Source organism: Thalassophryne amazonica, chromosome 1 (assembly GCF_902500255.1).
Source record: "Thalassophryne amazonica chromosome 1, fThaAma1.1, whole genome shotgun sequence".
NCBI classification, from domain to species: domain Eukaryota; kingdom Metazoa; phylum Chordata; class Actinopteri; order Batrachoidiformes; family Batrachoididae; genus Thalassophryne; species Thalassophryne amazonica.
In genome coordinates, this window is record NC_047103.1 from 89887962 (window position 1) to 89903480 (window position 15519).

At 40.2% G+C, this 15519-nt stretch overlaps 1 protein-coding gene across 2 annotated transcripts in view; it reads right to left on the minus strand.

Annotated features, from left to right (window-relative positions):
* Positions 1–607: 607 nt before the first annotated feature.
* svila (supervillin a) overlaps positions 608–15519 on the minus strand; it is a 227408-nt gene continuing 212496 nt past the window's right edge. For both annotated transcript variants that reach the window (XM_034172410.1, XM_034172402.1), the window contains exons 31-36: positions 13341–13474; positions 13078–13233; positions 11565–11708; positions 9837–9958; positions 5278–5395; positions 608–2476 (exon numbers count right to left, since the gene is read on the minus strand). In XM_034172410.1, coding sequence (XP_034028301.1) covers positions 5291–5395; positions 9837–9958; positions 11565–11708; positions 13078–13233; positions 13341–13474 — 661 coding nt within the window. In that variant the 3' untranslated portion in view covers positions 608–2476; positions 5278–5290. The remainder of the gene's footprint in view (positions 2477–5277; positions 5396–9836; positions 9959–11564; positions 11709–13077; positions 13234–13340; positions 13475–15519) is intronic.

Sequence of the window (15519 nt, forward strand, 5' to 3'; positions counted from 1 at the left end):
ATGTTCACTGTCAGTGTTAATTACCACTGGTGAATTTACTGTGTACCTTGGGCAATGACATTCATGTCCTCAGGTTATGACACAGACACCAAGAAAGTGCTTATTGAGTGTTGTAGTCACTGGACAGGGAGTTTGGAGTTGGTTTTCAAGATCTCTGTGCTTCCAGTCTTACTGTATGGTTAAAAGACTTGTACCTGAACTGGTGACAGAAAACCAACAACTGGTCTCAACTTCTAAATCACTGCAGTGACTTGTGTCAAATAAGCGTCACTTAAGGAGACACAGATGATTTGCAATGTGAGGAATGTCAAATATGACATTGCACAGGCCAATGGATATCATGTATCACCTGGCTGCTGGTGCTTTTGGGAGGTAGGGATAACTGATGGTTTACCTGGAGGTTCCCAATCATGATCCAGTGTGATTCCATAGTGTAGTGGATTTGGCAACATTTAGCATCATCACATATTCCCAAACACGATATGGACAGAGAGCCAGCTCCAATAGATGACAGCTGCAGGTGGAGATACCCTAGGTTTACTGTACTACTGTGCTACATTCAGTACGTAAATTAAATGAGTTAAGATCACATGTAAGAAGCATTTTCTGATGCACAACTTTCAGGTTTATTTCTGTAGCACTTCACATTTTCACAATCTTGAATAATGTAGAATGGTATCAGTATACAAACTGTACACAGAAGCAAGACACTATAATACATTGTAAAATAAAACCATCTTTCACCTAAATCACACCTGTTCATCTTTATTTCTTCTATTTCTGCACTTTAAAGGACAAAGCTACCGTAATTTCCGGACTATTAGCCACTACTTTTTTCACACGCTTTTAACACCGCAGCTTTTACAGTGATGTGGCTAATTTATGAATTTTTACAGGCTTTTTCATAAGTCCAAATACATCAATTGATGCTGTTAAGTGATTTCCTGAAAGCTGCGCTCCTCATGCGGTGTAAATTCACACACAGTGTAAATATAAGGTCTTACCTGTTTGTTTTAATGAAGAAAAGTCCCTCTCTGACGCAAGAGTTGCACCGTCAGATCAGGAACGGAGCCTTCCCACCCTTCCACACCGGTTCTCTGTCTTGGTGCAACAAGTCAAAAAAGTCAGAGCATCATTAACGACTCCATGTGATCCTGGCTGCACGCGATGAAATCTCAAGAAAAAGTTAAAATTACTCAGTTGTCCGTGTGGAGCAGAGACACCCCGTGCACGTGTGCTGGATGACGTGTGCTTTAATATTTACATGTAACGCTTCAGGGAAAAAAAGCATTTACGGTACGTATTTAATTAAAAGTTGAATAATCTTTGTCTAACATCTTTCTGTGCAAATATCTCATGTTACAACGTGGAGACCCGCGGCTTATAGACAAGTGCGGCCTATTTATGTACAGTTTCATTTTTCTTTTTAAAATTGGCGGGTGCAGATAATATTCAGGTGCGCTCTATAGTCCGGAAATTATGGTAGATGCATCCAAAAAGAATCTGCATTAGTTGTAAAAGGCAAATAGTGAAGGTGATAAGGTTCTGCAGCAAAACAGGATTTAAGGCCTCAGCATTCCATCGGAATAAGCTTGTACCAGCACTGTGGAAGCAGTTTGGAAAGGTTTCCACAGGTGTACTGTTTGACAGGTTGGGATTGGTGGTGGAAGAAAAAACTTTGTCCTCAAAGGACTGATGAGAGCACATAAGGTAGACAAGTCAAGGTTTCCTCATCATTGTGATTATTTTTTATTATTGCTTTTAGTTATAACTGTTAAGAATTTCCATGAATAAAGTTCAACCCAGACTTGGAAGAACAAAAATGTGCCGTGGCCACTGTCACAGTGCTGCTGCTTCCTTTTCACTGTAAAACAAGCTGGAGCATGAAATATGTCCACTTCTCTGATGCTGTATTTGTCAATGTCATAAACACCTCAACATGACAATTTATATTTTAAGTTCATTTAAAATTCTATAAGTCATTTAAAAAATCTGATATGCATGTCCTAAAAATGTAAAATACTGCACTGAATAAACCTACACACTTGGGGCAATAACACAAGCAGAGAGTCTGTGTGTGGCAGGGTGGTGGGGGGGGGGGGTAATAACAAACAGGTAGGCAGACCTGCTCCCATTCCAGTAGATGACAGATTTACAGGCAAATAAAATAATAAAAATAAACTAAAAAGTGAAACCTAACCACAAGGAGCTTCAACCCCTCTTGGGCACTGAACACGTTCACACGCCACCTCGTCCTTGTTTTTCCATAAACCTCCCATTGTTGGATTTACTCAGTAGAGGCCATTCCTGAGTCTTTGTTTAGAGCACTGGTTGTGACTGTTCTCCACATCTGATGCCGTCGCTTTGGTGCCAACTATCTGAGAAAACTCTTTTGGCTTTCTTGAAGTTCACCTGCTTCCAGCCAGGTAAACCCCCATAGTGCTCTCTGGCCATTTCTGTGGAATGAAACATTCACCTGTGAAAGAGCAGTACAATACTTGGTTTCACTCAGTTTGTGCCAGGATTGCATGCTCGTCTTCCACATGCACAGACGAGCATAACTTGTAGACACGATGCCATTTGTTGCTTTGTTATTCAAAGCTCCCTTTCATATGCAAGGGCACAATTTAGAACTACAAATTGGGGGGGACAAAGTGCGAGGCCCGGCCGCTTTAGGCCCCCAGAAGCCAATGGTTTCTACATAAGCTCAGATGCATTCTGAGCATCCAGAACAGTAATTTTAATGTTTTGAGAAGACCATAAAGTGGACACCATTTAACTTATACAATTTTAAACTGTGGATATAAGTACTTTATTCTGAGAATAGCCAGCATTGATTTTATTAACATCCTGGTGTAAATAAGGTATCACCACATGTGTAGAACTCAAAAAGAATGATAGGTTGAGTTTTCATTAAAAAAACAACTGCAATATGGTAAAATGTATTCATAAATATAAAAGAACAGGCTCTTAATAATTATTATCTATCACATATTGTATTTTTTTTCTCAAGATTTGTTTTTGCATAAGTTTGAAAAAACAACAGATCATAAGTTTAGGATAAATTACTTATGAATTTAATTTTTGAAGTGGCACTAATGACAACACTCATACTGAACATAATTTCGCTTGTATAGACTGATTTTGGAGATCAAGCAATAATTGCAGATGGGCTTTCTGAGGTCCCAGATAACTTTTCTGATTTCCTTTTCTAACTTTCAGAATTTAGTAAATTAGCATATGGTCCATTGATACTTATGTGTAGACACTAATCCCTAGAGGCAACTATTTTTGGTTTCAAATCTGGGCAAATGCAGTCCCAGAAAATTCTGAATGTGACAAACAAGAAACTGGTGTTGTAAACAAGTCAATGCTGCTAAAAATACAAACTTGCAGAAACAAAGATACTATTCTAACATGGTTTTGCACATAAGACTGGCATAGCATGTTTCAAGTACACACATATATGTCAGAAGGTTGGGGGGGGCATACCATATTCTGTCCCCCCTGGTTGAAAAGGTGGGGGGGGGGGACATTCCCCCCTATCCCCCACCAAACTGCGCCCATGAGCTTGACCCATATGATTCATATGGGTTGAGCTCTCTAACACTGAATGGTTAGCCGAACTGCAGAGGCCATTGTAATACCATGTATGTCTGTTTATGTCTGTCTGTTCATTTGTCTGTCTGTATCGATATCTTAAAAAACACAAAGAGCAATTTCAATCAAACTTAGTTCATAAATGCAGTTAATGTCAAGGTCATAGATTAAAGGCCAAGGTCAAATATAAAGTCACTGCTAATATACACCCATTCCCCTTCAATTAAGAGTGACAACACATTAAAAAAGGACTTAAAAGAAATTTTGCCATTGAGGATCAAGTGACAAAGCATTTCAGGTGATGTTATGTCCCATTCTTCCTGCAAGCACATTTGTATTGTCTTGTTGAAAAATACATGGATGGTCCTGACAAAGATGTTGTCTTAAAGGCAACATATGTTGTCCTAAAATCTCAATGTATTTTCTGAAATACTGAATTCACAGAAGTATAAATTATCTTTTCAACGGGTACTGACACAACCCCATACCATGACAGAACCTGACTTTGGACTTGTTATTGTGATCTTTAACAATTTTAATTTTAGTCACAATGTGCTATGGTATTAAATTTGACCAATGACGTATGAATGGTAATCAAATGCTTGAATGTGTGAGGACCCTGCTGTAAAGCGACTCAGTGTGCTGTATTTAATACTGTTTACTGTGGCTAGCCAGGATATCCTGAATAAATATATTTATTATTATAATTATAACTCTGCACAGTCCATTTCATCTTTGGCCTTGACCACACTGCATCAAATTCTTCCAAAACAGAATACTTGTTTGCCTGATCACAAAACACAATTTCAGTGTGTGATGGTCCAAACCAGATACTTCCCAGTTCAGAGAAGTCTATGCTACTCCTGGAAAAAAGACAACATGAGACTTCTTTAATGCACAGAAAACTTTCAAGTCACAATTGTGAATGTAATTCTGTACTGTAGTAGTGCTTGTCAAAGTTTTCTCAAAGTAATACTTTGCCTATGTGGCAATATCAGCTATTGATGATTAAGGGTTCTTGATGAGGTGTCATCTGGGGGATGGGAGATCACAGATGTTCAGTTTGGCAAACCAAGCATACAAGGACAAATCTTTACAGATTAAATTAATTAATATCAAATTTAGTTCAGTTTAGTTTCAACGTGAATGATCAAAATAATAATAATAATCAGCAGCGATGGTTTGAAGTGAAAATTTGTACTCTTTGGAACCCAAACAAACAGTATTTCTCATAATGTGTTCCCTTCCTGCATGGAATTCAGCGAATTACATGCAGTTTGGATGTGTACCTTAAGTACACTGTCATTCTTTTTTTTTTTTTGGTTTCTTTAGTATGACGCTGGTTTGAGCAGCTTTGCGAGGAAGTGAGGACCCAGCACTTTTTTGAACAGGAATCATAAGATTTATACTGCATGAGATTGAAGATACAGTTATTTAGTTAGTTAGTAAATGTCTATTTATAGATGTGTAAGATACTCCAAACATCAGTGGAAATGCTGACAAGTAATGCTGAAATATAAAGATGGAATTTCACATCATCTTTCCTGTCACTGTTCAAAGGTTTTATTTTATTAATTTTTATTTGCAGAAATCCAAATGCCAAAAAATGCTGTAATTGACTGACATTCTAAAATATCTTGAATGTGGGGAAAAAAATGTATCTGTATTTAATTGTACCTGCAAGTCTTCATCAGACCGGTGAAGAGGCTACCAGATCTGCTAGACAGGACATGGTTTTACACAGCCGGGCCAACACATCCTCCACCAGAATAATGTGGTCACATACCTCAGCTTCCTGAGACAACACACACAAGCAAACTACACCGATCAGCCATACCATTGTAACGGCCAGCCTAATATTGTGTAGGTCCTCTTTTTGCCACCAAAACAGCCCTGATCCATCAAGGCATGGACTCCATAAGACCTCTGAAGGTGTGCTGTGGTATCTGACATTAATGCACTATGGTATCTGACAATAAAATATTAGAAGCAGGTATTTCTGTTAGATCAGACCACATGGGTCAGTCTTCACTCCCCATGCACATCAGTGACCATGGCTGAAATGGTTTCCTTTCTTGGACCACTTTTGGGAGGTACTCATCACTACAGAGGAGAAGCAACCTATGAGAGTTGCAGTTTAGAAGTTGCTCTTGTCCAATTGTAAACCATCACAATGTGGCCCCTGTCAAAGTCTCCCAAATCTTAATGCTGCATTTACACATAGGCAGGTCATGTTACAAATGTCATTTTTCTGTTATTTGTGGTAATTCCTAACATTCTTAACGTGACTTAACACTTCTGAATAGGTTTCTTAACAGTGCGTGCAGGTGCGTGATATTTGTGATATTCGTGGAGCATGTTTTTGACTGTCAAAAAAAATCTTCCACGAATGTCACGCACCACCTTTATTTTGCCTCATGCTGTGGAGTTTGCAACTGAGCATGTTGATACATCTTGATTAGCATTGATCCTTAATAGAGCGTGACAGTGTTCATAGTGGTTCCTGTCATGGTTCTTGGAGCCCAAACTTTCACACATTGTTACGAATTGACATGGAAACTGGCATAGAGCCCAACTAAGCACAAAGTTCTTCTTCTGCTGTGGATTCATCAGGATGTTGAGGAGCAATCTGGAGCGATATAAACTGTTCAGCAGCTAACAGAATGAATTTTGGGTGTGTGGAGACAATTTGCCTGATTCACAACATTCCTGACCAACCCAGTCTCACGGCAAGTTATGATTCAGCAGCATGAAATATACCTTAATCTATTGGTTCGTAATATTGTGACGAAAAGCGCCTCATTTTTGTCATGGCAGCACAATTTCATTCTAATTCATTCTGTGATGGCTGCACAAAATTAAAAGTGAAATGGGGGGTCGGGGTGGTTATGGTTAGGGTGGGGGGAAGGAGTAGGATTAGGTTATGGTTAAGGTTAGGGGTAGGAGTAGGGTTAGTAATAGTGAGTCAAAAAAAAAAAAACCCCTTCACGAAAATTTGACTCATTTCGTGACGGCACGCTAAAAAACAAAACAAAAAAAAAAACATGAGACTGGGCTGTTCCTGGCAGATTTGTGACAGAGCATAAGAATGCGCTGTTGCGTGCAATAGCGTGGAACATTATTGACCATGTGTAATGGTTTGTCATAATTCACCAGTGATACGTGCCATTAATCGTAACGTGTGGTAACAGGTTGCAACAGTTCCTGAGGACACCTGATGCCTCTGCCCCAAATCATCACATTTGTGATCAACAGCCAACAATGTATACTTTGCGGCATTCATGACTTGTCGTCATTATACATCCCTAATTCCAATGAAGTTGGCTTTTGAACTTCTGCACTGGTAACAATCTAGATGATCTTTTTCCTCTTTTGTTCGGAGGACACGGCGTCCATGATTTCCAAAAACAGTTTGAAATGTGTACTCATCAGACCACAGCACACTTTTCCAATTTGCATCTGTCCATTTCAAATAAGCTCGAGCCCAGAGAAGGCGTGTATGGCTTTCACTTTCTTTGCTTGTGAACAGCTGAGCCTTTTGGGGATACTCTTTTTATACCCAATCATGACACTCACCTGTTTGTAATTAATCTGTTCACCTGTGGAATGTTCCAAACAGGTGTTCTTTGAGCATTCATCAACTTTCCCAGTCTTTTGTTGCCACTGTCCCAGCTTTTTTGAAATGTGTTGGAGGCATCCATTTTAATATGAGCAAATATTTGCACAAAAACAAAAAATTTTATCAGTTTGAACATTAAATATCTTGTCTTTGTGATGTATTCAATTGAATATAGGTTGAAGAGAATTTGCATATCATTGTATTCTGTTTTTATTTACATTTTACACAACGTCCCAGCTTCATTGGAATTGGGGTTGTATGTAAATGTAGCATTATGCATCCTCATTGTTCCTCCTTCCAACACATCAAATTCAAGGACAAAATAGTAACCTGCTGCCAAATATATCCCACCCACTGACAAGTGCCATTGTAATGAAATAATTTTGTACAGTACAATCCTTTAACAGAAGAAGAAAAAAGGATTTTAATTTAGACCATGACTGACAAAATGATTTAAATATCTTGTTACTTTCCCCCGGCTCTTACTGTAATGCTGTCCCTCACAAAGTGCAAACTTGAACTATTTCACACTTTTAAATTTTTTCAAAATCATGGTGAAAAACCGGATTCTGAAGAAAATTTTTTATAAAGCAAAACATTGGCGTGACAAAGGCGGACCTTAGTTCGCAAAATCCTTCCATTATTGGTCCCCGTGGGCATTTGAGGGAGGTCCCACCCCCCGCCCATGACCTGCGAGATAACGGCACATATGATTTATAATGTAACCTGAATCTCTTTGTTCTGAGTGGTAAAACCGGTTCAATCCAGTCCAACATGCACATTCCAACAAATAAAAGACTGAAAGTATACTCAACAAAAATATAAACGCAACACTTTTGGTTTTGCTCCCATTTTGTATGAGATGAACTCAAAGATCTAAAACTTTTTCCACATACACAATATCACCATTTCCCTCAAATATTGTTCACAAACCAGTCTAAATCTGTGATAGTGAGCACTTCTCCTTTGCTGAGATAATCCATCCCACCTCACAGGTGTGCCATATCAAGATGCTGATTAGACACAATGATTAGTGCACAGGTGTGCCTTAGACTGCCCACAATAAAAGGCCACTCTGAAAGGTGCAGTTTTATCACACAGCACAATGCCACAGATGTCGCAAGATTTGAGGGAGCGTGCAATTGGCATGCTGACAGCAGGAATGTCAACCAGAGCTGTTGCTCGTGTATTGAATGTTCATTTCTCTACCATAAGCCGTCTCCAAAGGCGTTTCAGAGAATTTGGCAGTACATCCAACCAGCCTCACAACCGCAGACCACGTGTAACCACACCAGCCCAGGACCTCCACATCCAGCATGTTCACCTCCAAGATCGTCTCAGACCAGCCACTCGGACAGCTGCTGAAACAATCGGTTTGCATAACCAAAGAAGTTCTGCACAAACTGTCAGAAACCGTCTCAGGGAAGCTCATCTGCATGCTCGTCGTCCTCATCAGGGTCTCGACCTGACTCCAGTTCGTCGTTGTAACCGACTTGAGTGGGCAAATGCTCACATTCGCTGGCGTTTGGCACATTGGAGAGGTGTTCTCTTCATGGCTGAATCCCGGTTCACACTGTTCAGGGCAGATGGCAGACAGCGTGTGTGGCGTCGTGTGGGTGAGCAGTTTTCTGATGTCAATGTTGTGGATCGAGTGGCCCATGGTGGCGGTGGGGTTATGGTATGGGCAGGCATTTGTTATGGACAAAGAACACAGGTGCATTTTATTGATGGCATTTTGAATGCACAGAGATACCGTGATGAGATCCTGAGGCCCATTGTTGTGCCACATATCCAAGAACATCACCTCATGTTGCAGCAGGATAATGGACGGCCCCATGTTGCAAGGATCTGTACACAATTCTTGGAAGCTGAAAATGTCCCAGTTCTTGCATGGCCGGCATACTCACCTGACATGTCACCCATTGAGCATGTTTGGGATGCTCTGGACCGGCGTATACGACAGCGTGTACCAGTTCCTGCCAATATCCAGCAACTTTGCACAGCCATTGAAGAGGAGTGAACCAAAAATTCCACAGGCCACAATTGACAACCTGATCAACTCTATGCGAAGGAGATGTGTTGCACTGCATGAGGCAAATGGTGGTCACACCAGATACTGACTGGTATCCCCCCCAATAAAACAAAACTGCACCTTTCAGAGTGGTCTTTTATTGTGGACAGTCTAAGGCACACCTGTGCACTAATCATGGTGTCTAATCAGCATCTTGATATGGCACACCTGTGAGGTGGGATGGATTATCTCAGCAAAGGAGAAGTGCTCACTATCACAGATTTAGACTGGTTTGTGAACAATATTTGAGGGAAATGGTGATATTGTGTATGTGGAAAAAGTTTTAGATCTTTGAGTTCATCTCATACAAAATGGGAGCAAAACCAAAAGTGTTGCATTTATATTTTTGTTGAGTGTAAATAAGGAAACAATCCTTAAGTAAAATAAATACTTAATACCAAAACAAATAAAGAAAACAAAATAAAACAATAGTTAAGCACACAAATATATCTAAGAATGTGCTGTTTAGCACCACAATAATTTGAGCTCACAAAGAGTTATAAACAAGCACTGATGGTGGGAGCATGAGTGCTTTTGATCACACACCCTCTCAGTGATCTCAGCGATGTCCTCTCTGTGCTCCCAGCTGGGAAACATGTTAGTGAAGGTCAGAGGCTCCAGACCAGCATGGATTAAATATGCTTTAGGTGGATTTTTCTCATTCTTTTCTGTAACAAGGAAAAAGAAATTATGCTTGAGTATGGGGAAAATACATCAGTGTCTGAGGCAAACAGTGAGACAGTTTTATTATGATGACAAAGAACAATGTCAGCAACAGAGTGAAATAAGTTCAACTGAAGAGCCGAGTCCTTCTTTTACAGTCAGGGCCATAAGTAACTGGACAACGCAACAATTTTTGTCATTTTGCCTCCATGCACCAGCACAATACAGTTTAAAGTACAGGTGACATGATATGTTTGTTTGTTTATATTTAACACTAATTAAATTAAACAACGGTTTGAAATTTATCCTTTCCTGGTGCGCAGTTACTGAAGAGATAAATATTCGGATTTTGAACTGCGTGCCACTAAAAACCAGGTGAGTCCCGACATTGGAGAAGAAGGAGGAAGTGGCATCAGCAGAGGAATGATTATCTTAATAGTCCCATTAATTTTTGGATTTATTTATGGATTTGTACAGGCGACTGACAGCCCCATTTCCACCAAGTGGTTCATGTCAGAGCTGCACATTATATTGCCGAACACACGCGTGTCTGCAGCTTCTTCACTCGACATGGAGTCAAAACTGGGAATCGCTGTGAGCTGCAATCTGTAACTTTTTGGTTAGATGTGCCCACCACCGTCGTGCACACGTACACTGTCATGCAGCCTCTTCCCTCCACACAGAGAAATTTAACATTTTTTAAATTTTATTTTGTTTTATTTTTATCTTGGTGGTTCATGGGATTTATTTTCATCACGTGCAGAATGCTGAAGAATCGCTGTGATAAACGCTGATGTGAATGAATGAGGCGCTGTGACTTTCAACATTTAAAATAAGTTAATTTTCTTGTTGTGGCACAAAGTGCTGGTGTTTTCTGGTTCAGCCTGAGAGACAAACACAGAGGGACTTATTTTAAAACGTTACATTTCTTCAGCAACGGCAAGGAATTAAAGTATTTCCAGATGTCGTTTTCCAAAATCAGGACCCTTTATGTGAATAAGTTTTCATCAGGCTGTGATGATGAAACGATGAAACAATACAACAGATAAGATTAAGACTTTATATTTACTGTGTATGTGAATGGTTTTAATATTTGTAACAGTCTGAATTGTACGCATGAGGACTGCAACTTTCAGTTGTTGAGCCAATCAATGGACAGCATCAAATATATTGTGCATGCCCAAAATTTTTCGATGTACTCGCCGTATATCAGTGTGCTTCAACATGCTCTTAACTTAGACAACACGTACCCATAACTTATTTGACATGCACCAGCATATGCTAGTGTTTTTAATACAGTCATCATATGCTGGCTAAATCTTCATGGTGTGACAGGGGTGTAAGAAGATGTTAAAGTGTGGGAAATATTTAAAAGGTTTTATCACAAGGAAAGACCAAAGTTAAAAACATTAAATGACTCTAGGGGATGCCTCAAAAATGTAATTTTAAATATTGTAAGAGAGTTGATAGGTTGCCCATGACCCGATCTCAAATAAGCGGTTGAAGATGATTGAGAGAGTTTGATGGGTTGGTGGATGTGATGATCTTAGAAAGTGTGAGTTTGTGGTCCACTGGAACAGAATATGGTTAAATGAAAAAAATGATGAATACCTGTGCTGTACTGCAGTGCAGTCTCCATGGCACACTTTCTGTCTGAGTCCCAGGCAATCTGGGCTGAACTGGTCTTATTACTGTCCTGAGGCCACCAGCCCTGCCACAGGTACACCTCATGGTGGTTGTCGACCAGGAACAAAGCTTTGTTGGAAAGAGAAACCAGGCTCACTGATATGGAACTGCACTTAAGATACAGAAAATGGAGACAAACATAACTTTGGTTTCCATTCTTAAAAAGAACTTGAAGAACAATGAAAATGAGGAAATTTAGCCCATGGTCCTGAATGTCAATAAGGTGTCCGGTGGTTAAATCTTCTTTCAGCTGTTTATGGGTCGCCTCAGTAGATCAGTCATTTCCATCTCACTCTGTCCTCTGTATCTTCCTCTGTCACACCAACCACCTGCATTTCCTCCCTCAGCACTTCCATAAACCTCCTGTTTGGCCTCCCTCTTCTCTTCCTACCTGGTAGCTCCATCCTCAGCATCCTTCTCCATATGTACCTTGGGTCCAAACCATCTCAGTCTCACCTCTCTGTCTTTGTCTCTAAACTATCCCATCTGAGGTGTCTCTCTGATATGTTCATTTCTAATCTTGTCCATTCTCATCACTCCCAAAGAGAATCTCAACATCATCAGTTCTGCCACCTCCAGCTCTGCCTCCTGTCTTTGTTCATGCCACCGTCTCTAAGCCGCACAACATAGCTGGTCTCACTACTGTCTTGTAAACTTTCCCCTTCACTTTTGCAGATATTCTTCAGCCGCATATCACTCCTGCCACCTTTCTCCACCCACTCCACTCTGCTTGCACTCTCTTCTTCACCTCTCTACTACACTCTCCATTACTTTGGACAGTTGGTCCAAGTATTTAAACTTATTTACTTTCACCACTTCTACTCCTTGTAACTGCACTATTGCACTGGGCTCCCTCTCATTCATACACATGTCTCCGTCTTGCTTTGAATGAATTTCATTCCCCTGCTCTCCAGAGCGTATCTCCACATGTCCAGGCTAGAATGAACTTGCTCTCTACTCTCACTACAGATCACAATGTCATCTGCAAACATCATAGCCCACGGACACTCCCGTTTGGTCTCATCCGTCAACCTGTTCATCACCATTGCAAACACAAAAGGAGTCAGTGCCGATCCTTGGTGTAATCCCACCTCTACCTTGAATCTGAACACTATATGTACATGTCCTGCACTACCCTCACATACTTCTCTGTACTTCAGACTTCTTCATACAATACCACAACTCTTCTCTTGGCACCCTCTCATAAGCTTTGTCTAAATCCACAAACACACAATGCAACTCCTTCTGTTCTTCTCTGTACAAAAAAGTTAGCTTTGCTAATTAGCAGAACTGTGCCCACCACTGTCTTCCGCAACTGTGCTTATTGCGACCCCACATTCTCTCTCACAATAAAACTTGTGTTTATGAGTGTAGTTTGTGATAAATCATCTCTAAAACACACCTATGTACATAGATAAATGTTTGTATGTGTGTATACCTGGCTGCGATGCTGTGTGGAGGTCTTCCTGTAGGAAAGGCATCGAGTTGACAAGCTTTGGGTTTCTGGCTGGGTAGAGAAACTCCACAGCTATAAATTCTCCTGAACATCGGCAGAGCTGATACAGGCGTGGTGTGAAGTTAAACCTCCCTATATCTGAGGGTCAAAGGTATGGCCAGTCACATAATATAAAATCCTGTCCACATTCTGTGACTGTGTGCAGTACAGAAGATATGAGGGTCTGTGCTCTGTGGTTTACTCACCTTGCAGCATGCAGTCATACGCTTTCCTGTCTCGTTTCCCGAAAGCTTCCCAGAATCCTTTGGGCTCTGCTCCCTCATTGCATTCCCAGATAGTGACTCTGCAGCTGCTGTGGAGGCCTGTTTCCAGAGGACAGCTGCAGAGACGCGCACACACAGACACAGTGACTGACAATAACGACTTTTACAAAGTCATCATTCAACATCAGTTACAAGTTTACAGTTAAAATTTTACTTCCCTCACCAGAAACAAAGCTCTTTCACTTCTCCCTTTTTCCACTCATGGTCACCACACCAGATCTCATATGGATCTGCATGTTGATTTGGCACAGGTTTTATGAAAGATATCCTTCCTTATGCAACTCCACATTACACAGAGAATTGGTAGGGGTGGTCTTAAACCAGGAAGCCTCTGGAAACAAGCGCATTGACGGCTTGGCCACCACAGTGTTCCTTAAACCTCATTAGTACATGTTGTGAAATGTACTAATATGTCCACATGGGTTCCACGTGGACCCCACCAGAGTATCTTAATGTTTTTCCTTTGGGCATTCTTGCAGATATCTATATTAATATGTACAGTACATGTCACGGACATGAACAAGAAAAGCTCTTCAGCATCTCACCATGTCATTAGGTCCTTCAGACTTTTTTTTTTTTTTGAGTAAATGCTTCAGGGGCGCATTAGCATGGCTAAAACCTCTCAGCTCTCCCCGCACAAACTGGGGAGAGCTGACATTTGCTGGTTGGGTCAAAGATGAACAGCACCAGGGTGCTTTGTTTTAATTAAACAGTTGGATTCCCCTGGTCCGCACCAGTTCTAAGCCAGCTGCTTGTCGCCAGCCAAGGTGTTGATAGGACTAATATTTTTGGAGTAGCTACATATATTAGTTAACAACACTGGGCACAGATTTTTACACTTTGGACTCACACACAAATCCAGTAGGGGGTAGTAAATCATCTACATATTAAAAGTGTGAGTGCATGATTTTATTTAGTAAGTACATAATATAATTGTAAATGCGTTAAAAATACATGGATGATACAAGAAAATTAAAACACTAATTATGTCTAACAAGGGCGTAACAAAATAATAGGCTTTTATTCATTTATTTGTCAGTCTGTCTGTTTGTCTGACTGTTAGCAAGATTACGTCAAAACTACTGCACAGATTTTGAGGGAATTTTCACCACAGACAGACATTAAACCAAGGAAGACTCCATTCAATTTTGGAGGTGATCCAGATTCTGTATCAAGTTTCACTTTATATTGGCTTTGAAGGATTACTTTAAAACTACTTCACAGATTCACACCAAATTTGCACCACAGATAGATATTAGGGCATGGAAGACTCCACTGAATTTTGGAGGTAATGTGAATCCATATTCTGGATCAAGATTTCCCTTTATTGAGGCTTTGAAGGATTATTTTAAAACTACTTCTCGGATTCTCACCAAATTTGCACCACAGATACATATTAGGGCATGGAAGACTCCACTGAATTTTGAAGTTGATCCAGATTTGCATTGGTGGATGCCAGAAATACGTGATTGCTCTTGTTTCCATTGTGGCCCATTTAAAAATCAAATAAAATAGAAGTAAAATATAATAATAATAATAATAATAAAGGATTATTAACTGAGTAAGTGAGGTTAATAATTTGTTTATTGTATGGCTGTTTGGAGCTGTGTATTCATCTTATTAGTCTATTTGGTATGTCCACTTCGAGCTTGTTTGCTGTTAATTCCTCCAATTCAAACTTATCAGTGTAATAAAATTTGCTCGAAGAATGGTCCAACTGATCACGTTTGTCAGGCAGCATAAAATGAAGCTGTCCATGACTAACATCCTAGCTGATGACTAAACAATGCTTGTATCATACTCTTAGTCTGTGTAAAATGTATGATCAAATAAAGCTCAAGCCTGTGTTAAAAGTGGAATGTCAAATTACTTTCCGAGGGTGGTTACAGACCCCTAGGATACAGCATTGATCTTGTGTAACTCAGTTGAGAGGATTTTCTGCTATGAATGTTACTGACAAAAAGTATTGCAACAAGTTACATGAATAAAACCTCTCCCCATTTCTGCTCACAGACTTTAATGGACTCCCCCAGCCCCCACCACCACCACCAAAACCAATTTGAGCCTTTGCCTTTTGTTTCATTATGGATTAAAGCTGGCC